The sequence below is a fragment of the Pogona vitticeps genome, chromosome 1 (genome assembly GCF_051106095.1).
Source record: "Pogona vitticeps strain Pit_001003342236 chromosome 1, PviZW2.1, whole genome shotgun sequence".
Lineage (NCBI taxonomy): Eukaryota > Metazoa > Chordata > Lepidosauria > Squamata > Agamidae > Pogona > Pogona vitticeps.
The window spans coordinates 306,366,552-306,389,455 of NC_135783.1; the positions used below are offsets into that span (position 1 = coordinate 306,366,552).

A 22,904-nucleotide genomic window follows, 5' to 3' on the forward strand; every position below is an offset into this window, starting at 1 on the left:
GTGCAAAACCTGCCTTATTAATTTAGCCTGCCCGCAACCTGGCATAAATTTGATTGTGTAAGGTTCCACATCATGAGGGTAGGATAGGATTATACAAAGTTCCAAATCATGCAGGATGGGCTGCCGGCTATATTGACAGCAGGACCAGCCATGTGACAGCAGAGTTGAGGTTTGAAGGCATTGCCCTGCTTCTTGTGACTTTTAATCATGGGATCTGAATATTTCAATACGCATATTGCTGCTTCCAAACATGAGCTAGGGAGGAAAAAGAACCATAAGTGTCAATGTACAATTACAGAACATAATTTGTAAATAGTCTTACGAAAAAGAGTTGCCAAAATATCTTGACTTGATTATCGGATAAAGAGATTAAAGTTCCTAATTAATCCCTCTACTTTTGTTTTAAAGTTCTTAATCAGTTTAGTTACACCAAGTATTTTAAAAACCTGCTGCTCAAAATCCTAGGGAAAGGATTTTCTTTTCCCAGTGCACTGAAATGCTTATAACAAATCATAAGCCTTTTGGGTTTTGATGACAGCTTCCTCCAGCCACCTTTCCGCTGCAATAGCAGAAAGTTTGCAATGCTTAAGTTAGAGCAACAGACCATAAATGGTGTGGCACTGTACTGTGTATGGATTGTTAAATAAATACCAAGGGAATTTTTAGAAAACAATTATATTTTATGCTAGATAAGAAAATTCTTTCACCTGTCCAGCTACTGAAAGTACAGGGGAAGCGCTGCTTTTAATTTCTTCATCAATGCAGGTCATGCCTGCTAAAGCATCATGTTCTTTAAGATGGTGTCTTCACTTGGGAAACATCAATCTTCCCAAGAAAATATTTGCCAGACACAGTCTATGGCAATAGTTCTCAAACCTGGGTCCACAGATGTCCTTGGACTGCAACTCCCAGAAATCCTGGCCAATATAGCAAGTGATGAAGGCTTCTGGGAACTGCAGTCCAAGAACATCTGGGAACTCCAGTTTGAGAACCACTGGCCTATGGGACCCTTATAAAATTAACATAAACACTTATTTACTGAAGGCCTTCTACTGCTATTGAGCTAAGTGCTTTATTCAAACTGTGAAAATGATTTTGATTGTTCGTTTGTGTAAAACAAACTTCTGCTCCCTATGTAATGAACAGAGGTAGTCATAAGAAGTGATAGAACATTCTGCAGAAGTCTGCATAAGTAAACTTCCATTCACATAAAGGAACATCTTTTCCCCGGCCCCCATAGCCCTCTTTCCACTATGTTCCACAGGGTTCCTAAAATCTCTGGAGTAGAGGTGGGGAGGGAGTGTGTGAGAAAGAAGGAGCTGTTCTGTTTCTGATGGTGGAAGCCTTCTGTCAGTGGACTAATATTAATAGCCTTTCGCCCATTATTTGCTGTCCTGCTCTCTAGACAGATGATGGTTGCTTCCAGATAAGTCTTCAGCTGAAAACAAAAATGTTTCTTATCAGTGCAGCCTTCTACTTGGCAGGACTTAGTTTCATTCCATTTCTATTACTTGTGTAATTTCCCAATCCTTTTGCTATATTAATAATGATTCCAAAACTAATGTAGTCTTCTCGAAGGCTCTTTGTTTCAGAATTCCTACTTCTCTTTAAAATGTTTTAAAATATTTAAATCTTTAAATAAAATCAGAACTACGTAGAACTAATAAATGGGAAAGAAGCATCTAATGAAGTTTGACATTTCTTTCAGCACAATCCTTTAGCAGCACAATTGTAATCAGTTTTTGAGGTAACTGTTTTGATTTCCATCTTTTTTCATTTTATTTACTGTGGCAGATTTTATTTTATAAAAGCAGTAACTTATTTAACTAACAATTCAATTAACAAATATTACTTAACTATTTGCTTCCACATTTTATGTATTCTTTTCCTTTTTTGCTTCAACTTTCAAACCAGGCCTCAACATAAGAACAAAAAACAGTCGGAACGGATTAATCGGGTTTCAGTGCATTCCTATGGGAAATGCTGATTTGACTTACAAACGTTTTGACTTACAAACATCTTCTGGGATGGATTAAGTTTGTAAATCAAGGCACCACTGTATTTTTAATGCTGAGGTAAGAACTATTCCCTTATTCAGGCTTGTACCTCATCTTAACATACAAAGTAATGAAACCACATAACTAAGCAATACTGATCTACATGCATGCACTTAGTGCATTTATACTCATCAAGACTATTGGGTCTTCCCCAAAGGATAAAGATGAAATGAAAAGATAGCACCATCCACGTTCAGGAATGTCATAAGTGACATGATATCCCTAGACCAGTGGTTCTTAACCTTTGTTACTCAGATGCTTTTGAACTGCAACTCCCAGAAACCCCAGTCAGCACAGTTAGTGGTGAAGGCTTCTGGGAGTTGCAGTCCAAAACTCCTGAGTAACCCAAGGTTAAGAACCAGTGCCCCAGACCATGGGCAAAGAACCTTCAAATTCACCACCTGGTTTCTAGTGTAATCTGCAAGGAACTATGATCAATTTAATAATCTAGATTAAACTGTTACAATTTATGATACGTTGCATGTGTGATCGTAATGACACCATTTTCTAAAGTTCTTCATGATGGACAACTCTGACAGTAGACAAAATACTATATTAACCATTGGCCTGAAGAGTGAAACAGACATCACTGGGTAAGTTAATTTGGTCTAAGTTTGCTATTAGTTCAAACATATACATTTGATACTCATGTTATAGGAAAGGAAATAATCATGCTAACCTGATCCATTCTAGCAATTATTATTATTATTATTATTATTATTATTATTATTATTATTATTATTATTATTATTATTATTATTATTATTATTATTATTATTATTATTATTAATTTATTAATTTACTTACTTACTTACTTACTTACTGGCCAGGTATGTAAACCATACCCGGAATTTAATATGGCTGCCGGCCACACTTAAAAACACTACACATGGCCACACTTAAAAACACTACACACACACACACACACACCATAAACAGTGAATACACAAGACAATAAGAGCAAATTTCTACAAAAAACCATTTGCCTCAACTCCCAGTTGCGTCAGATAGTTACAAATTCAACAATTTGATGGCACAGGGAAAAAAGCTATTTTTGTGCCTCGATGTTTTAGTATATAGCGTCTTGTATCGCCGACCAGAGGGGAGAAGATTAAACAAGTTGTGACCAGGATGCCGTGGATCTGCTGCAATCTTTTCCGCTCTCTTTTTAACCCGTGCAATGTACAACTCTTCCATTGATGGCAAATCAGCTCTGATTATTTTTCCAGCAATTCTGACAGTCCTTTGAAGCCTGTTCTTGTCCAGTTTGGTTGCCGAACTGAACCAAACAGTTATGGAAGAACAGAGGACAGATTCGATAATGCCTCTGTAAAACTGGACAAGCAGCTCCCGAGGCAGATTGAATTTCCGAAGTTGTCGTAGGAAGTACAGACGCTGGTGAGCTTTTTTAATGATGCCATCGATGTTAATTGACCATTTCAGATCCCGAGAGAGTACAGAGCCCAGGAACCTGAACGACTCTACTACAGAGACCGTGCTGCCTAAGATGGAAAGTGGGAGTATACAAGGGGGGTGTTTACGAAAGTCCACTACCATCTCCACCGTTTTCTGTGGGTTGAGCACTAAGCTATTACTGTTGCACCATGCGACAAGATGCTCAACTTCCTGTCTATATGCCGACTCGTCACCGTTCTTAATAAGTCCAATGACCGTCGTATCATCTGCAAACTTTAGAATCTTAACAGAGGGATTCCTAGAAATACAATCGTTCGTATATAAGGAGAAAAGCAATGGGGAAAGTACACACCCTTGGGGGGCTCCTATACTAATTGTGCGGATATCGGATGTTATTTTCCCCAGTCTCACTTGCTGTTTCCTATTTATCAGAAAGCTATATATCCATTTACAAACAGAGATGGGTACCTTTAGTTGAATCAATTTAAGATACAATTTAGATGGTACAATTGTATTAAACGCGGAACTGAAGTCGACAAAAAGAACCCGTGCATAAGACCCTGAGGAATCCAGATGTTGTAGGATATAGTGCATAGCCATATTGACAGCATCATCTGCTGATCTGTTGGGCCGATATGCAAACTGAAGAGGGTCTAACAAAGGATCAGTGATGTCCTTCAAGTGGGTCAGCACCAATCTCTCAAAGACTTTCATCACTACAGATGTTAAGGCGATGGGTCTGTAGTCGTTCAGTCCGCTAATAGAAGCTTTCTTAGGTACTGGGACAATGGTGGAAGTTTTAAGACATATGTGACCTACCATACAGAATCTGAACAAATGCATATGTTTTTATATAGAACTGAAACACCCATTTGAAGAAGTGGTTGCACAGTTATACAAATTTCCAAACAAGTAGACAGGAAGGAAGCACCACTCACTGTAGATGAAGGAAACACCAATCAAAAACATGTAGGGAAAAATACCACTCTAAAACTACAAGGATAATTTGCCTGCTAGAGGTTTCCTTTATAAAGTTGTCTAGAAGTGTTTTAGTGGTAGCTTGTGGGAAACTGCTATAAAAGAAAAGGCACTAAGTCTTAGTTGTGGTGGAAAAATGCTTTATCATTCTTCACTAGGTCTTTGTATTGTAAGTTGTGTCACAGTTGAATCAACTGCCCAAGTGTTCTCTAGTCTTCAAGGTCACCTTTCAAAAATATTTATTTTGTGCAAAGAGCAAGACAAGGAAGTCTGTTTGCTTCAAAACTATTTTATCTCCTTCTGGTTGACCTACCCAAGGTAGTTCATACAATTAATACTCACTCTTTGAAACTACCTCATCAGAAAACCTTTGTCCTTGTTTATGAAGGCAATTTTGCACTATAAGCTCCATCCAGGACTCCCCTGAAATGATTGCTAGCTGGTTTGACAAAATGTGATAAATGTAACAGTTTAAACCCAAATTTCTAGTATTTTGAAGACATCAGGACAAAGAGAAGTGGCAATTACAGGAACAGCCCACTGAACAAGTTGAATCGTATAAATATTAATAGAATTATTTTCACAATTCAACAGAGGGTGGCCCATAGAAATTTTTCTATTTCTATGCTTTATATTCTATGTCTGCAAGCTATTGTTCACTTTTCTCTTTCCCAGGGTAGTATTTTTATATCTACTGTCATTCAGGTTTCAGTTAATGGACCACTCATTTGCTGCTCTCTACAGAGGCACTGCAGGCTACTTTTCTCAGTGAAATTTGGAGCTCTCCAAATTGCTGGGAATGTTTCAACATAAGTAAACCTACTACCTCATCACTTCCTTGATTAGTCTGTCCTGTTCCTCTAAAATACTGTCTTTGTTCCATGCCAATTAATACCCTTATTTAACATTTACAGATACATTTATTTCTTCTTAGAAGAAAGCTATTTTATTAAAGATCTTCAGAGTTTTCCCCAGCATATAGTTATTCAAAACACACATGAAAAACCTGAGTTTAGAAAATGCCAGTCATGCAGATTGTAGTGAAATTCAATTTCATTCTCTAATACCAGTGAAAATGAATCTTTTAATGTGCACTTTAAATTGGATTTTTTAAAAAATAATTCCATAATAGAATGCTTGCTCTTTTCCTTAACAGGGACATTTCCTATTACATCAGATGCATTTCTACATGATTTCAATTTTGACAGTTCATATATGTCACTTCCTTAATAGTAAAACTCTTGAATACTGTTAATACTTGCCTTCCCAATTCCTGCCTGTGATGGCCAGCCAAGTAGGAAGAAAGCGGAGCTCTGGGAGCCATTGGCAGGATGAAAGGGACAGTCGTTGCAGCAGGACATGGGAGTGGACGGTCCAGTCCCGGTGCCTGGACCCTCATTAGCGTCAGCTGCAACAGGGATAGTCGTATTCATATACGAATATCCTCATTTCCATTCAAAAGCCAGAGCCAATTGCTAGTCTCAACCAACTGCTGAATCAACACTTGTGCAAACCCCACTGATTCAACTGGATTACCAATTGGTGTGAGCCGCCAAAACACCATTTCCAAACTCTGGTCTATACACAGAGAGGTAAATAAGACATATGGCTCCTGTCCATACTGTCTACATAATTATGAGAAATGTAGTCCAAAAAAGTAACTTTTCCACAGTTTTTGCTGTTACTGTGTTTTCCTGATCCACACAAATATGCTCTGGAATAGGCACCAAACACACAGTTAGAAAGATATGAATGCTACCGCTGTCATTTCATATGTAGTGGGACAATTCCAATTCTTGAAACCAGTTCCAGATCTAAATCCTGAGGAAGCCTGCCAGATATTAAGCTCTGTATTCAGCACATGATCAACGGCTCTATTCTTTCTGACTGTTCCTTTTCAAGTTTGCTTTGCAATGAGTCCTGGCAAAGAGCAATTTCTTTGCAGGACTTAACCACTGCTCAAATTAGAGAAAATGTGGGAAAAGCAACTCACTCACTCACTCACTCACTCACTCACTCACTCACTCACTCACTCACTCACTCACTCACTCACTCACTCACTCACTCACTCACTCACTCACTCACTCACTCACTCACTCACTCACTCACTCACTCACTCACTCACTCACTCTATCTATCTATGCCACCCACTCTACCCAAAGGTCTCTGGGCGACTTACAACTATTCTTATTCTTATTCTTATTCTTATTCTTAGGACTATAGAGGCTATGGTGTCCAGAGGGGTTTGGGAACCTATAGGCCAAACAAACAACTTTCAAAATCTAGAAATGAGGAAATGAGGCTGAAGCTCTCTCACTATGACTCATGCTCAGATTCACTAAAGCAGGAAAATGAAATGTTATTCAAAACTTAAAATGTTTTACAACCCTGAGAATAAAACATGGCCACCCCATAAAAACAAAGTCAACTAGGCCAAACTCTTGATTCAAGTCAGTTAGCTATACATTATCTTTTCCAAGGACGAAAATCTCAAAATGTCTTAATGAATCCCTAACAAGCCATGATGGGGATGTATAATCCCCAGGCTTAAAAGGAAGGTACCTCCAATTGCCAGAGGAAGCGGAGGGGTATCAGGAGATAGGTATCTAGTTGTCTTGAGTGCTCCCAGAGGCATCTGGAGGGGCCACTGTGAGATACAGGAAGCTGGACTAGATGGGCCCTTGGCAGGGCTCTTATGAATGCAAGCATGACCTCCTTCAGTATCAGGTAGTTCTGTCATTTCCTCCAACATAATTAACATAATCAAAGCCTAAAGCACTTACTGGAAAACCATCTGCAGGCACTTCAGTTTCATCTTGTGATGTCAGGCAACCTGTAGAAGAATAAGACAAATGAAAAGAGAGGTTACTTACCTGTAACTCTGGTTCTTCGAGTGGTCATCTGCGAAGTCACACTAATGGGTTTCAGTGCACTTGCATAAAGAATCTTAGAATATCCTAGAGCTTAAAATGCATGTTGCTAGGACTTCCCTCACATCGCCCTTGGTTCCACCCATGGCACCAAGTGCCTCAGTTCTGAAGAACAGCCCGCCACTGCCCAGCATGCAAAAAGGCATACATGACAGAGGGGAGGATGGGTGGGAAGTTTGAATTCACAGATGACCACTTGAAGAACCAGAGTTACAGGCAAGTAACCTCTACTTCTTCTTTGTGGTCCCTGTGAATGCACACTAATGGGTCACTAGCAGCTGACTTTCCAGGAGGCGAGATATCATGATAAAGCAGAAGCCAGCACAGCAAGGCCAAAAGAGGCGTGAGCCTTAGCACGGACATCCAGCTGATAATGGGTTGCAAATGTAGATGGCACAGCCCAAGTGGTGGCTTTGCAAATGTCAGTCAGTTCCACACCTCTGAGGAATGTCGTAGAGGCTGCCACAGCTCTGGTTGCATGGGCCCTTACAGAATGTGGTAAATACATTTGAGCTAGCTGCTAGTCCATAAGCCAAACAAGTGGTGGAAACAATCCATTTGGAGATGGTATGACAGGTGACTTGGGAACCTCTGGATCAAATCTCTGGATCGACCATGACAGCTGAGGAAAAGCTTTTGAGACTTAGAAAAAAGCCGGAGCGTGAAACATAAGCCTGATCGCGTCTAACATCTAATGAATGTAGAGAACAGATGAAGGTGAAGGGAAGAACATAGGTAGGAAAGTTGGCTGCCCCAGGTGAAAATTGGAAATCACCTTAGGAGGAATGTGAGGTCAGGATAGTGTGTGACTGAGTCAGGGTGAAACTGAAGGAAAGGTGGATCCATGAAACGGGCAGAGAATTCACTAGCTCTGTGGGCCGAGATGATCGCCACAAGGAAAACAGTCTTTAGAGTTGGCAGCTTTTCTGATAAAGTTGCCAAAAGCTCAAAAGATGGCCGCATAAGACGGCTGAGTACGAGCTGGAGAGACCACTGTGGAGTAGGAGTCTTATATGCAGAACGTATATTTTTAAGACCACGTAGGAACTGCTTAAGCGTGGGATGTCGAAAGAGAGATGTAGCTTCCGAACCTTGAGGCTGATGGGCTACTATTGCTGCAATATAAGCTTTCAAGGTGGAGTGTGGAAGGCCACGATGGAAAAGATGGAGGAGTAAATGGAGAATGACCTCCAGTGAAGTAGGAAGAGCAGGTAAGTGATGGGTAGATGCAAATGTGGTGAAAACCTTCCACTTATAGGTATAAAAAATGTCATGGAACACTTATGTGCCTGATTCAATACTTCCATTACTGTGGGGGGATCCTCCATGCAGTGAGATGCAAATTGTGAGGGTCCGGGTTGAACATCGTGCCCTGGTTGAGGGTTAGCAGACGAGGAAACATTGGAAGGTGGAGGACGTCTATGGCTATGGCCCAAAGGGCTGGAAACCATGGTTGGCGAGGCCACCATGGAGTGGATCAAGATGGTGTTCAAACTGTCTTGGCAAAGTTTGATGACAGTTCTTTGCAAGAGTGGAATGGGTGGGAAGAGATATAGGAGGCTGACAGTCCAGTTGGTCATTAAGGTGTCTCCTACTGAGTGATATCCGACTCCTGCTCGTGAGCAGTACTGATGGCATTTCTTGTTCGCTGAGGAAGCAAATACGTCCACCTGTGGGGTGCCCTAATGCTGGCACAGAAGGCAGAATACATTGTTGTTGAGAGGCCACTCATGACTGCAGGAGCGCAACCTGCTGAGGTAATCTGCCAGTGTGTTGTCCTCTGTTGAGATTTGCATCACCACAGGGAAAAAATGTGATGGGCGTAGCACCATTCCCATAGGTGTACTGTCAGGTATAGCAATGAGAGGGAGTGTGTCCCTCCTTGCTTGTTTATATAGAAGAGGGCTGTCATGCTGGTGGCAACCTGAGCTGCATGTCCTGTGATCAGTCCTTCAAAGGCCCAGAAGGCCTTGATGCCAAGAAACTCCAAGTGGCTGATACGAAACCTCACTTCCAAGTGGGTCCACAAGCCATGTATGGTAGCATTGTTGCAGTGGGTGCTCCAGCCCATGAGTATTTCCCCACCATGTCAACTGGGATGCCAACTCTTCCGATACATGAGCATCTTTGACAGAACATGAATCAATGGGTTGAAGAACGCAAGGTACCAAGCTTGTAACGACTGCATCTTTAGGCGAGCATGCTGGACGATTGCCTTTGTAGAACCCATAAGAGATGCTGGATCAGGTGAGCAGAGATGAGTGCACTCAGTAGGAAGAACTGAAGCATCGAACAAAGCTTCTTCCTTCTCTCCTCTGGTAGAAAAGCCTCAAACAGAGTCGAGGACTGCTCCTATGTAGGTGGACTTGCTGGGTTGGTCGGAGAGTGGATTTTGAATGACTGACTTTGATAATAGGGAGCGAGTTTGTTTGACATCTTGTTTTGCTTTGGTTCCAGATGGAGTTACCAGAAGCCAGTCGTCCAAATAAGGGAAGACAGTGATGCCTTGGAGGTGGAGATATGCTATAGGCATGAGACATTTTGTGAATAAGGAGAGAGTAGGCCCAAGGGAAAAAAAGGGCAAGAAAGGCCATTAGTGGTTTTCTAGTCTGCCCCCCCCCTTTTTTTTTTACTCACAGAGGAAGGTCCGTTAACCTAGTGATTCCAAGCCAAGGTCATAATGCCAAAAAGATTGAAGAAAGTATAATTTCCAGAAGGAAAAAGAGAAGCTCCAAAACTGGGGTGCTGCTGCTGCAACGGCAGCAAAAAAGGAAGTGAGGCATTCAGTGCCATGGGCGGAGCCATGGGTGATGTAAGGGAGGTCCTAGCAACATGCGTTTTACGCTCCAGAATATTCTGAGGTTCTTTGTGCAAGCGCACTAAAACCCACTAGTGTGCATTCAGAGACCACGAGGAAGAATCTGAAGTTTCTTTATGTCTGGCCAAAACAATGTACTAGGATTCCCATTAACTCTGTCACCTTGATTTTTGCAAGGCATAGTATTTACATCACACATGATTAAACATAAAGTAACACAATATTTGAGACACCACTTTAGGGAGCAGCAGACTATATTTTTGATACTACTCCCCGGTGTTTATAGAAAACAAGTGTGACAGTTGAGTACACTGGAGATGTAGAAGTGTCTCTATAAGAACCCCATTCTATCAATTACTGTATTTTTCCATGTATAAAATGAATTTTTTTCTAAAATAATAAGAGGAAAAATTGAGGGTTGTTTTATACACAGAAGGCAGTAGCAGGAGGCAGAGACTGAGGCAAAGGAGCAGCAACGCTCGCCACGTCTTGCGACTGCCCACTGACTGCCGCCGCCACCGTCCGATCAACTCCTCCTGCTGCCAGGGCTTACCTCCGGCTCACGTCGCCGCCTTGCCCCCTGCTTGAAGGAGATGACTGCTGGAGCAGATGATCTGGTGGCAGCGACAGCAGTCAATGGGCAGCAGCGAGAGGTGGCCGAGTGCGGCTGCTTCTTTGCCTCCGCCTCCACCTCCTCCTCCTGCTGCTGCAGTCTCCTCCAGTGCCACTTGTGGACTCAGCAGCAGCAGCAGGAGGAGGAGACGGAGGGAAAGGAGGAGTCGCGCTTGGCCGCCTCTTGCTGATGCCCGTTGACTGCTCCTCCGCCTCTGGCAAGGGTAAAAATTAGGGGGTCATCCTATACATTGGGTGGTCGTATACCTGGAAATATTACCAGCCCATTCTATCAATTCTGAATGGCAATGGCTTTTCATTGTTCTCAGGCAGAGATCTTTCACATCATGTTCCATCTTCACAAACTTTCAATTGGAGATTCCAGAGACTTTTTGCATCCAAACTAGTGCTACATTTAGTACATTAGGAATGAAACCTCTTCCCAAAAAATTATGTCCTGAAAACCCTTCAATGCTATGCTTACAGAAACTCGGAAAGACAAGTGATCAGTGATTTAAGAAAGAGAGTGAACTTTTTCCAGTGGGAGATTCTAGATTCTCTTTGGTCACTCTGGAAGAGATTTGCCATCTCTGTTATAACCACTGTTCACTAGTTCTTTTCCACAGTGTTACAGGAACTCTCCAATGTACTATTTTACACCCATTATTTAAAGAGGTACTTGCCATTTACATTTCAGCGCAGAAGAAAATATACATGCACAGTAGCTATACTTCTTTTCTCCATTTTCTTCACTGGCTATAAATATGTGGTGAGGATTTAGCAGTCAAAGGAGAGATTACATCCCTCCTTCCACCAAAAAAGGAGGTGTCATTAAGTAACTAGGGAAAGAAATGAGCAAGCAGCCCCTTAAAAATGTCATCAACTCAGTTGTCCCCAACCTAGGGCCTCCAGATGTTCTTGGACTACAACTCCCAGAAGCCTTCACCACCACCTCTGCTGGCTAGGATTTCTGGGAGTTAAGTCCAAGAACATCTGGAGGCCCATGTTTGGGGACCACTGATCTACACAATTACAACAACACTATATATGAGCGGCACTTAAAAAAAATTTTAAGTAACTGAGGTGCATACCTTGAGAAATATCTTCTACTGCCCTGCGGATGCCTCTATCAAATGCTCTTGCATCAGCAGGACTCTGAAATGTGAGGCCAAATTTTTTGTCATCAATCTTCCAGTGGTGAAAAGTTGGTGTAACCTTATTGTAAATGAGGTCCTTCTTTAATGTACACTCCAAAACCACCTGAAAAGTAGCCAAGTTAAAGAAAAAATTTAGCATAAGGGACTTCTGTATAAGCAACTTGTTTTAAAAACAAATTCTACTCTCAAGCATTGTATTTAAGATTTTTTTATCATGCCTTTTAGATCTAAAAAATTCTCTCAACAATGCCAGCAATCTGGAAAAAACATATATATAAAGTGATAGCACTGAATTACTGAAATCATGAGTAAAGTATCCAACATTAAAATTATCGACATAAACCCAAAAGCTAAAAAAGCATAAAATGCATCATATTATCAGACTAATAACCAACCAAAACATTCCAAACAAACAAACAACAGTTATTTAACCAAATGCAGACTGAAACAGAGTTTTCAGATTTTGTATCTTCAGAAAATAAAGGAGCCAATTACATTTCACTATAGAATGAGATATCACTGATAATGCTGCATACTGCATCTATTGATGACTCTGTTAAGTGGGACCTCTGTAGGGATCAGTAGACAGAAGTGAGAGACAGATCTGTATGTCATCTGCACACTGCTGACAATTTACCCTAAATCTCCAAATCTGGTTCACTCCTATTCATATAAATGTTAAACATATAATCACATAATCATAGAATCATGAAGTTGAAAGGGCCCGTAAGGCGATCAAGTCCAACCCCCTGCTCAATGCAAGAATATTAATCAAATAATGGTCAAGATCTGGTCTCACTCCATCCCTGAAGTATTCCATTTATTTATCTGAAATATACATCCTATACTAAATAAGAAAGAGATCCCAAAGCCCCCCCTTTCACCCCTGAAAGCAAAAAGTTATGCAACTGAGGCTGTCATAGTTTGAGCACATCATGTGAAGACAAGACTCACTGAAAAAGACAATAATAATAAGAAAATCTGAAGGCATGACGAAAGACCAAATATGAGATGGATTGACTCCATAAAGGAAGTTATAGACCTGAGTTTGTAAGAGCTGAGCATGGCTGCTGGGGAGAGGACATTCTGAAGCTCACTCATTTATAAAGTTGACATAAATCGGAGGCAACTTGGAGGTGCATAATAATAACAACAGCAGTGAAGAGCAGATCTCCCAGAGCCACTGATTATGTTCACCTCTCAGAAAGAACCAGAACCATCTTGGCAGGGAGGACCAGAGAGCCACTTTGTCTCCCAAACCCAATCTACCTGAACAGTCAGAGGAATACCTATAAAATGATTAATTATATATTAAACTAGTGCCCTGCTTGTGGGATCCCCATAGGTATCAATATGGCCACATGTGGGAAAAATGCTGGAGCTGGACTAGATGGCCCTTCAACTTGATCCAGCATAGCTCTTCTTTTGTTTTTAATGTTATTTCCCCAAATCAAGCAATTTCATGAGAATCACTATTTATATACAATATTTGCTGGTGTATAAGGCAACTGGGTGTATAAGACAACCCCCGAACATTCCCACTCAGAATGTAGAGTTTGTTATATACTTGCTATATAAGACTACCCCCTCTTCCGCCTGCGTGATTCTGCTTTGGCTGCATCATGGGGAGAGTTCCTTTTGCCCCTTTTGGTTCCTTTTCGGAGAGAGCCAGGGTTTGCTGGAAGAAGGAACAGCAGAGAGGCGGCAGCCATTTTGGAGAGGCGGCAGCCATTTTGAGAGGCAGCAGCCATGTGGTTGCATCTCAAAATGGCTGCCGCCTCTCTGCTGTTCCCGACAGTCAGCTGTTCAGTGCTAGAGTCAGGCTGTTCCCAGGCTAGGAGCAGGGCTCTACTCGGTCTTACCACCAGGTAAGTGACTTCGCTGGGAGAGAGGGTTTGCTAGACATGCACCCGGCGTACAAGATGACCCCCCCCACTTGGAGGCATGTTTTTCAGGGCCAAAAAGTCATCTTGTACGCTGGCAAATACGGTATAAATCATTTGGAAGAAATAGAGTTTCTGTTTTCTTCAGTTGTCACTAAATCTAGGCTGGATTAAAAAAAGTTAATTCATTTTACCAGTTAAACTGTCTGCACAGTTAAAACAAGTGAGGCAACAGCAACTCAGTTATCGATAACAGATTGATAATATGTGAAATCTATCACTTCATGCTTGTGCCTTATTCCAGAACAAATTGATAAGTTTTACTTTTGTTGTGTATATACCAACTACTTCCATTTTATGCTCAAACAAATCAGAGAGGTTAAAAAACAACAAAAAACGACCACTGGTTTCTTTGGACATATGCATGTGCAATGGAGCTCCAATTTGTATTCTTGAAGGCTTTCACGGCCAGGATCTGATGATTGTTGTAGTTTTTTGGGCTGTTTCGCCATGTTCTGGACCAAAACAAGGCCAAACAACCCGAAAAAACTACAACCATCAAGTTCCAATTTGTTTTATTCAAATAAATCAAATTCTAGAGAAGGAAATGGGAGACCAGAATCAGTATGTGGTTTGTCTGTGCTTGCTCTTTTACCAACCGTTCTATGTCCCATGCTAGCCTTCTGCAAATTGTTTTTTTCTTTCAGAAGATTCCAATAATAATCATATGCTGTCAAGTCAATTCTGACCTATGGTCACCTTTCCAGGGTTTTCTATGTAGAGAGTACTCAGTAGTTGCTCAGTCCCTCATTCTGGGACTGTGATCCTTGTCCAAGGTTACATAGGCTGGCTTCTCTAGGAGGCAAAGTAGGGAATCAAACTCCTGACTTTTGGCTCCACAGCCAGAAACCTAATTCACTGGGCTAGGATTCGAAACACTACTCCATTTTCCCTAACTTTAAATAATATCCAAATATGTAGATAGCATTCTGTCAGCAATCAGAGAAGAACAGACTATGCCTTTCAATGAACAAGGATTGTGGCTTGTATCTTTTTCAGCTTAGCTAAGTCCAATTTCATTATTTCTTGCTTTTTCTTTAAGGAGTTCAAAGCAGTATACACAATTCTCCTTTAACCATCCCAACAACCTTATCATATGAGATATGTTAGACACAGAGAGGGTTACCAGGGAACTTCATACTTGAAACCAGTCTTGACTGCACCTCCCTAGTCCTAGAACAATACTCAAGTTTATGCTCTTCTCTTCTTCCTTATTGTGTCAAGATTCCCAATTCCATGAAAATTTGCACTTTGGAAGGGGAATGCTGACAATCAAAGAAATGCAAAAATATAGTGTGGGTAATTTTTTAAAACAGCTTTTGCTCTGAAAGCCCTAATTAATGCAGATTTTCCCATGTCTTCTGACTTTATTTGCCCTGCTGTGGTTAAGCAACAATACTAAACAATAAGATGTGCAACCCTCAGTTAAGTGTCTCTTTATTAAACTAGACAGCAGAAGAAATATCAGTTGAAAGTCTACAACATTTCAAAAGCTAAAATACCAAACCTTGCATGTATGCATAATACCACATATTAAAGGAACTCTCCATCTATGTTTACATAACTTAAAACAGCAGCAGACCTGTCCAAGTTAGAATGGAAGGTAATTGTTCAAACTAGACTGGCTGGAGCCAGATCTTGGAAAAGAAGTATAATAAAGGAGGAAGTGTGCAATTATGTCAAGGGTGCTTTGTGAAGAGAAAGGAAAAAATTGTTTTACATTCCAACAGAGATCTAAACAAGCTGGGTAAACAAGTCCAGAAATAGTCTCTGTCACTCTAAAGTGAAATCCATATCCTGGGTGCTATCACTTTTCAAGTTATCTGACAGGCTCTTTGTCAGTAACATGTCAAGCAAGCATTCTTATTCATGAACTTATATCCTGTCTTTTGCCACAAGTATCTCCAACTAAAATGAAGTGTTTAATGGATTTTACTGTATGTCATAACATGACATGTCTTCCAGGCTGGGCAAGCAAATCTTTTGCCTAATTTTCTATTTGCTTCCTTCCTAACATAAATCCTTCATAAATGTCCAGAAGCTTATACTAGGAATCAGCTCACCTTATTTTTGGCCTTATTTTTCTTAAAATGTTTTCAGCTACCATAATGACAAAGAAAAGTCAGGTTACCTACATGTAACCATGGTTCTTCTAATGGTCCTCTGTGAATTCACACAAATGGGTTTATCCTGCGCCTGCACAAAACATTCGGAAGATTCTAGAGCTTAGAAAAAAAGAAACAATTTAGTTCCCCCCCCCCAGGGTATAGGCTCTGCCTTCTTCACCTTCCTTTCAGTTCCTTCGTCTGCCATTACCATATGGAATAGGTATTAAACAACGGCATTGTGACGAACAGCGGGGAGGAAGGGACGGATGTGTGAATTCACAGAGGACCACTAGAAGAACCATGGTTACAGGTAAGTAACCTAACTTTCTTTGTAGTGGTCTCTGTGAATGCACACAAATGGGTAAATAGCTAGCAGTACTCACCGGATGGAGGGCCGTCACGAAAGAAGAAATGACAGGATTACCCTTCCAAATGCAGCATCATTCTTGGCCCTGACATCGAGGTGATAGTGCTTTGCAAACATCAAGAGGTTTGACCAAGTAGCTGCTTTGCAGATATCTTGTATCTGGACACCTCTGTGTAGAGCAGTCAAAGTGGAGACTGCTCAAGTAGAATGGGCCTTCAAGCATTCTGGTATTGGCTGACCCTCAAGTTGATATGCCAGCTGATACGGTTTGATATCCACCTTGATATGGTGTGTGGAGAGGCAGGGTTACCCATACTGTATTAGGTCCATGGTAGCAGAGGAAAAGACAAGGAGAGCTTCGAAAATGCCTTGTCCTGTCAAGACAGAAGGCGAGAGTCCTCCTAATGTCCAAGGTATGGAGTTTACGTCCAAGTTGTGTGGACGGTAAGGGAAACAACGTTGGCAGAGATGAAAATCCGACACCACTTTGGGAAGGAAGGACATGTCCAGCTATAAAGTGACTTTGTCGGGATGGACTTTGTAAGTATGGAGGGTCTGATCTCAACGCCGAAAGTTTGCTAGCACGCTGAGTGGATGTTATGGCCACAAGAAAGGCAGTTTTAAGAGAAAGTACTTTCTCATTACAAGTTGCCATCAGTTTGAATGGTGGTTTGGTAAGTGCTTCAAGTATCAGCCGAAGTGACCACTGTGGCACAGGTTGCTGCGAGGGCGGTCTGATGTTCTGCAAGCCCTTCCGGAACTTGACCGTAGGATGAGAAAAGAGTTTGGCAGAGGCCGAATGGGGAGGTTGGTGGGCAACTATAGCCGAGATATATACCTTAATGGTTGAGTGTGCAAGTCCCAGATTAAAGAGATGCAGTACTAAGTTAAGTACGGTCGAGAGGGAGGCTGGGACTGGAGTGAGTCCTTTAGCAGAAGCAAACTAGGAGGTGGGGCTTTCCTCCTTAAATGAGGGTGTGCATATGAAAATTTTTGTAGGATATATATTGATTAAGGTCTCTCAGGTCCATGATGGGTCGGATGCCCCCATCCTTCTTGGGGACCGTGAAGTATAGAGAGAGAAAAGCCCCATACGAGTCAGCAGGTGGAACTCTAACTATCACCCCTTTAGAAAGTAGGGACAGTATCTCCTGTTGTAACTGTGTGGAGAATGGGGTAGCCGCGATTGAGTTCAGCGGAGGGGGGTTTGCAAAAACTCTATTAAATAGCCCCTCTCGACAATGGAGAGAACCCACTTGTCCATAGTGATTCTGAGCCATTCCAGAAGGAATGGAAACAACCTAATCGAGTTTTGAGGGTAATTAGGAGTATTGCTTACCCCTATGGATAGGCTTGGGAAAAGGCTGTTTCGACCCTTGATATTGCTGTTTGGTGAGTGGAGGGTTCAGCTGCGACAGTTGATAGGACTGGTCGTGTTGGTGCTGTCTACTGTACCAAAAGGGCTGGTACCGGGAAGGCGATTAATACGGTGTTTTCTTGTATGTCAACCTTTGGTACCGATACGGCTGGTATGGTACATACTACTTGGCTGTCTTCCTCATTTTATGGATATTTCCATAATATCCTCGGTTTTGGAATTGAAGAGACCTGTAGCATCAAATGGGAGGTTTTCGATTTTAGCCTTGGTATAATCAAAGATGTTAGCAGCCCTAAGCCATGCATGTCGCCTGAGGGCTATGGTCATCAGCATGGATTTAGATGCGGTGTCAGCTGTGTGCTTCGCTGCCACCCTTTGCTGTCTGGTGAGGGTGTTAGCCTCCTTGTAGGTACTGAGCACTTCGGCTTTTGAAGGGTCAGGGAGAGATTGTAGCATAGGGAAAACCTTGTCCCACAGGTGCTTCTGGTACACACCCATCACCGCTTGATAATTCAAATTTTTTAGCAATAGTGCAGCTAGTGAGTAGAGTTTTTTAGCAAGGAAGTCAGTCTTTTTTCCTTCTTTGTTAACTGGGGTTATTGTGGATCTGCTGTGAGACCTGTATTGAATGGCCTCAACAACAATGGAGTTAGGCATAGAATGTTTAGTAAGAAAATCGAAGTTTGATCCGTGAGTTTTACAATGATGTTCAATTTTGAGAGGGACTTGGAGAGTAGAAGGAAACTTGTCCCAAGAAGTCCTGACCAGTTCGAAAAGCGCTGGTATGAGGTTCAGGCTGGGGGGAGAGGACTTGTCCTGCTCCATATCATGAAAAATAGTCCTTTTCTTGTTGTGGTATCTGTGCATCGAGGAGCAGAGTTTTTGACATTCTGATGATGAGTTGAGCATAAGACAAAGTCCTCCGTTGGGACTTGGGAGGAAGTTCCTGCAATGCCTTCGTTGGCAACATCAGAGTCAGTGGAGACTGAAGAGCCATCATCATGAAATGACTCAGAGGCGAGAGAAGGAGAGCGATGAGACAGTAGGTCTCTCAGTACCGGTTCAGCATCAGATTGAGTTGACTGAGAGAAGCGTTCTGTATCGTGCCCTTCAGGACCGGAGTACAGTGTAGTGGTTTGTACCATAGGATGGCCCCTACTATGTTTAGTGCACTTCAGAAGCAAGGAAGGCGCTGCGGATGATGGTCTTTTCCTAGAGGGAGGGACTATAGATGTAGGTAGGATCCTTGATGTCTCGAGCATACGTCTGACGGTGGGGCCGTGGAAGGGTACCAAGACGGATGTAGGCAAGCTGATCCACTGTAGTTGCCAGGATATCCGTATATCTGGTATGGATAGGGCTGGTACGGAGTGAAGAATGGGTGGCTGTATGGTGGTGAGCCTTGTGGATCCTCAATGTGCTGGTAAGGGAAGACATGCTCGTGTTTCTCCATACACTTCTGAGGAGCACCTGAAGCGAACTCCTGTTCCAATTGAGTCTCCGTATCTGCCCGTCCTGAGGATCGAGGGCTGAGAGGGGCAATGGTTGCTGGAAGGTTCAACAGCCCCAAAACAGCCTGAGCTTGGTGACATGTTCACAATATCTTGAGACATTTGAGCTGGAGGAATAGCCTGTTCCTCCACATCTGAAAGCCCGACACCCTTTCTCAAAGAGTCATCCAGCAGTATGGGAGCTACGGGGAGAGGCAAATGAGTGGATATGGATGTTTTCTAAGGCTTCTTAGCCTTTTCCTTGTCTCTTTTCTTCTGAGTAGGAACAATGGTCCGCGATGGAGTCTTGGTAGAGACAGACTTGGCCAGCAAAGGAGCCGAGGTAAGGTTGTTCGACCATACTGGGAGCAGATTTAGGCGTCTCCGAGTGTGGAGTCGAAGCAGGGAGAGTAGCAGCTTCCATGGTAAGAATCTTTTCATAGAGAAAGGAACGAAGCTGCTGGAGCTGAAGTTTAATAGCCTGTTTGGAGAGGCTCCTGCACGCGGTGCACGACTAGGTGTGGTGGGATTCCCCCAGACAAAACAAACACTGGTCATGCCCGTCTATTAATGGTATTTTTCTTAAACAAATGGTGCACTTTTTGAAGTCTCGAGGGACCACTAAAGGAAAAGAAGAAAAACGAAAGGCAAAAAGGAGAAAATGGCGGGGGAATCCGTTGCGGGGGGGAGGCGGGAATTAGTCCGCACCCAGTTCTAACGCTCAAAAAGGAAAGGATAAAAAAAAAAAACCAAGGATTTTTATGGAAAAGAAAGCCCAAAAGGGCTAAGAACTTTCCTTAAATTTGCTCTAACTATTCCAAACGTCCTACTGAAATGGCAGAAAAAGAGGAACTGAAAGGAAGGTGAAGGAGGCGGAGACTATACCCTGGGGGGGGGGGAACTAAATTGTTTCTTTTTTCTAAGCTCTAGAATCTTCCGAACGTCCTGCGCAGGCTCAGGATAAACCCATTTGTGTGCATTCACAGAGACCATTACGAAGAACGCTTAGATATGTAATGTCAGGCGTGTTTGAAAGTCTCAGAAGAGAAACAGCACTCCTTAACTAGCTAATGATTTTGAACATCTTAGGCTACCTGCAAGGACAGAGTGTTTAGTATACTTTCTCAAAGCACAAAGGTGGTTTATCTTATAGATATGCAGAAAATTTATATACAGTATTGGACAAAACTGTCACTCACATTCCAATAAGACTTATAACAAGTCTAGCAAACAGGGCTTCAGAGAGTTGCATCCACTGAGATGTCCACAGTGGTCTTATGAAGCCTCAATCTAAATCACCAGCCCACCAGCTTCCTTTCTGTTGACAAAAGGATAATGAGAAGGGCTGCTTAAATCACAAACTGTACAACAGAAATCACCTATTCCTCATTACTTAGTTTCTCTCTTGGTCCTTTTGATAACCTAAGCTGGGAAATTGTAAAAAGCCTGAGACAAGCCAGATTTGTGGGTTTGGACTTCTTGATAGCCTATGGTTTAAACAAGCCAGAGTACAGCAGCTCCAAACATGGGTTCAAATGGTGGTCCGTGGCTGGTTAAACAGCCATACTGTATTTGATTAACAGGCATAGATTCACATATCGCAACACATAGGATTCAATGAAAGACACGAAAGCTTGCTTTAATGCATAAGCATGGCTATTTAATGCAGATTTAGATCAATTTCATATGGGAGAGGCAACTGCCAATAATGTTATTTTTATGCTGTTCTGCTGCTTCAATAATCCTTTTGGCTCACAAGCTTTGGTAAGTACTTCTAAGAGCATTTGAGAATTGAAAAGTGGTAAGCAGATACAGTAAATAAACAAGGAAATAAATACATGTGGGTGGAAGTCTGGTTAATTCACCCTGTATGACTTAAGCAGTCTTCAGGGCAGTGTAAGCTGCAGCAGATGGGATGGTTTATGTCAACTACAAAGGGTGGGAAAACAAAACAAACACAAGTGATCAGCTGAGCTTCCACATTATCCCTTTTTTAAGGTCTTTGGTCCACACCTTTTTGTGCTACTTTGTTCTGGCTGTTCTGTGCCTCTTAGCGCTACTAAGTCCCAATGACTGCATTTCTTTGTGAGTTTGCATGCATGCACACTATCAGAAAAAATGAGAACTGGAACAACAGCAACTACAAGGCAAAATAAGTGCCCAGACAAGGCTGTGGCCTTGATGGCAGAAGGCATATGTGATAGTTTGAGCTCATCTTAATCTAAAAGTTTGCTCTAGTGGTAACAATAAATAATATTTTCTAGGACAGTGTGATTACATTTTAAGAGTGAGTGGCACATACTCAAAAGAACTGATAAATTACAAATACAGTATACAAAAATATGCTGTCTAGAACATATCAGGTATGCCTGGAATAAATCTTCAATTTTGTTATTATCATCATCTTCATAATGTTCATCATCATCATGGTCTGCGGTGAATGGATTTGTTAAGTGTTATCTGGAAGGCATACACAGTTTTGCTGAGCCCCACATCTCAGCACGGAGAGAAGCTTTAACTGTTTATCCCAGATACCAGCAACATCAAAAAGGCCTTACATCAAAAGTAACCAAATAACTGCCCCAGCTCCTCCTTTTGTGGGTGCTCCATTTTTCTTTGTGCTTCTCACAATTAGCTGTTCACGTAAGACAAACTACTTCCAGAAACAAAGAAAATAATGAACGAGGAGAGGGTCCTCCTTGTTCTTCAGACTAGAAGAAGCAAAATGCTGCTACCTAGGGACTGTGAGATAACACTCAGCTGAAAGGAGTGGACTTTGTGGAACATTTTGGCTCACTGGTTGTGTGCACAAGTTGGCATTCATCCTGGTCTGGGAAGCTGTGGATTGCCAGGGGACATTAGAAGGAAGGCATCTAAGATGGTGACCAGCCTCCTTTGTGCAGTGTAAAGGTAGAAATCATGGACAGTGGAGATCACTACAATTATCCTGATGGACTATTAGGCTGGCATGACTGGAGGGAAAGTTGAACTTTCATAAGTTGACATCTGCTCAAGCTCAAAATGAAGATTGTCCCTGGTTTGGTCTTTCACCTGGCATTGGAATTGCTTTGTCTCCCTGTAATTTATCTTTCAATTTATCTTCCAATTTTATTTTTTAATTTATTTGGTATAGTGCAGTCAATTCTTTTTGGTGTGCGCGTAAGTGTGAACTGCATAATCTCTTCTCTTGGGTGGGGGGTATTACTATTTGCTATTTGGGTTTCTTATTTATGCTTCGTGGGGATTGTTTTTGATGTAGTGGGAGTGTGGGGAGGGTATTCTGTGCTGCCTTGTTTATATTCTATTCTTCTTGCCTTGTTTACATTCTATTATTCTTTTTTCCTGGAGTGTGCATATTAGAATTGCTCAGGAATTTTAGCCTTAATTTTTGTATTATTTTTCTTATAATTGTTATTATTACTATTATTATTATTTGCTAGGGACCTTTTTTGAATATTAGTGCAACCTGGCAGTTTGGTTTATATCTATTTATTTTATTTTTGTTTTTCCGTCCGTGTAGGTTTGGGTCATTGTAGGTGGAAGTCTTGTCTCAATGAACAACTGTGCCATTCAGGTGGTGTTGGGCCGAGAAAGCACGCTGTGGGAGGCAGGGCCTCTCATTACAGGAGACCATGTGCCAGGCAACTGCT

The 22,904-nt window shown here is 41.9% G+C and overlaps 1 protein-coding gene across 3 annotated transcripts in view; it reads right to left on the reverse strand.

Annotated features, from left to right (window-relative positions):
* SPRED1 (sprouty related EVH1 domain containing 1) overlaps positions 1–22,904 on the reverse strand; it is a 111,581-nt gene that overhangs the window by 28,682 nt on the left and 59,995 nt on the right. For all 3 annotated transcript variants that reach the window (XM_020806170.3, XM_078391822.1, XM_072986304.2), the window contains 2 exons: positions 11,903–12,071; positions 7,235–7,284 (listed from right to left, as the gene is read on the reverse strand). In XM_020806170.3, the coding sequence (XP_020661829.1) occupies positions 7,235–7,284; positions 11,903–12,071 (219 nt within the window). The remainder of the gene's footprint in view (positions 1–7,234; positions 7,285–11,902; positions 12,072–22,904) is intronic.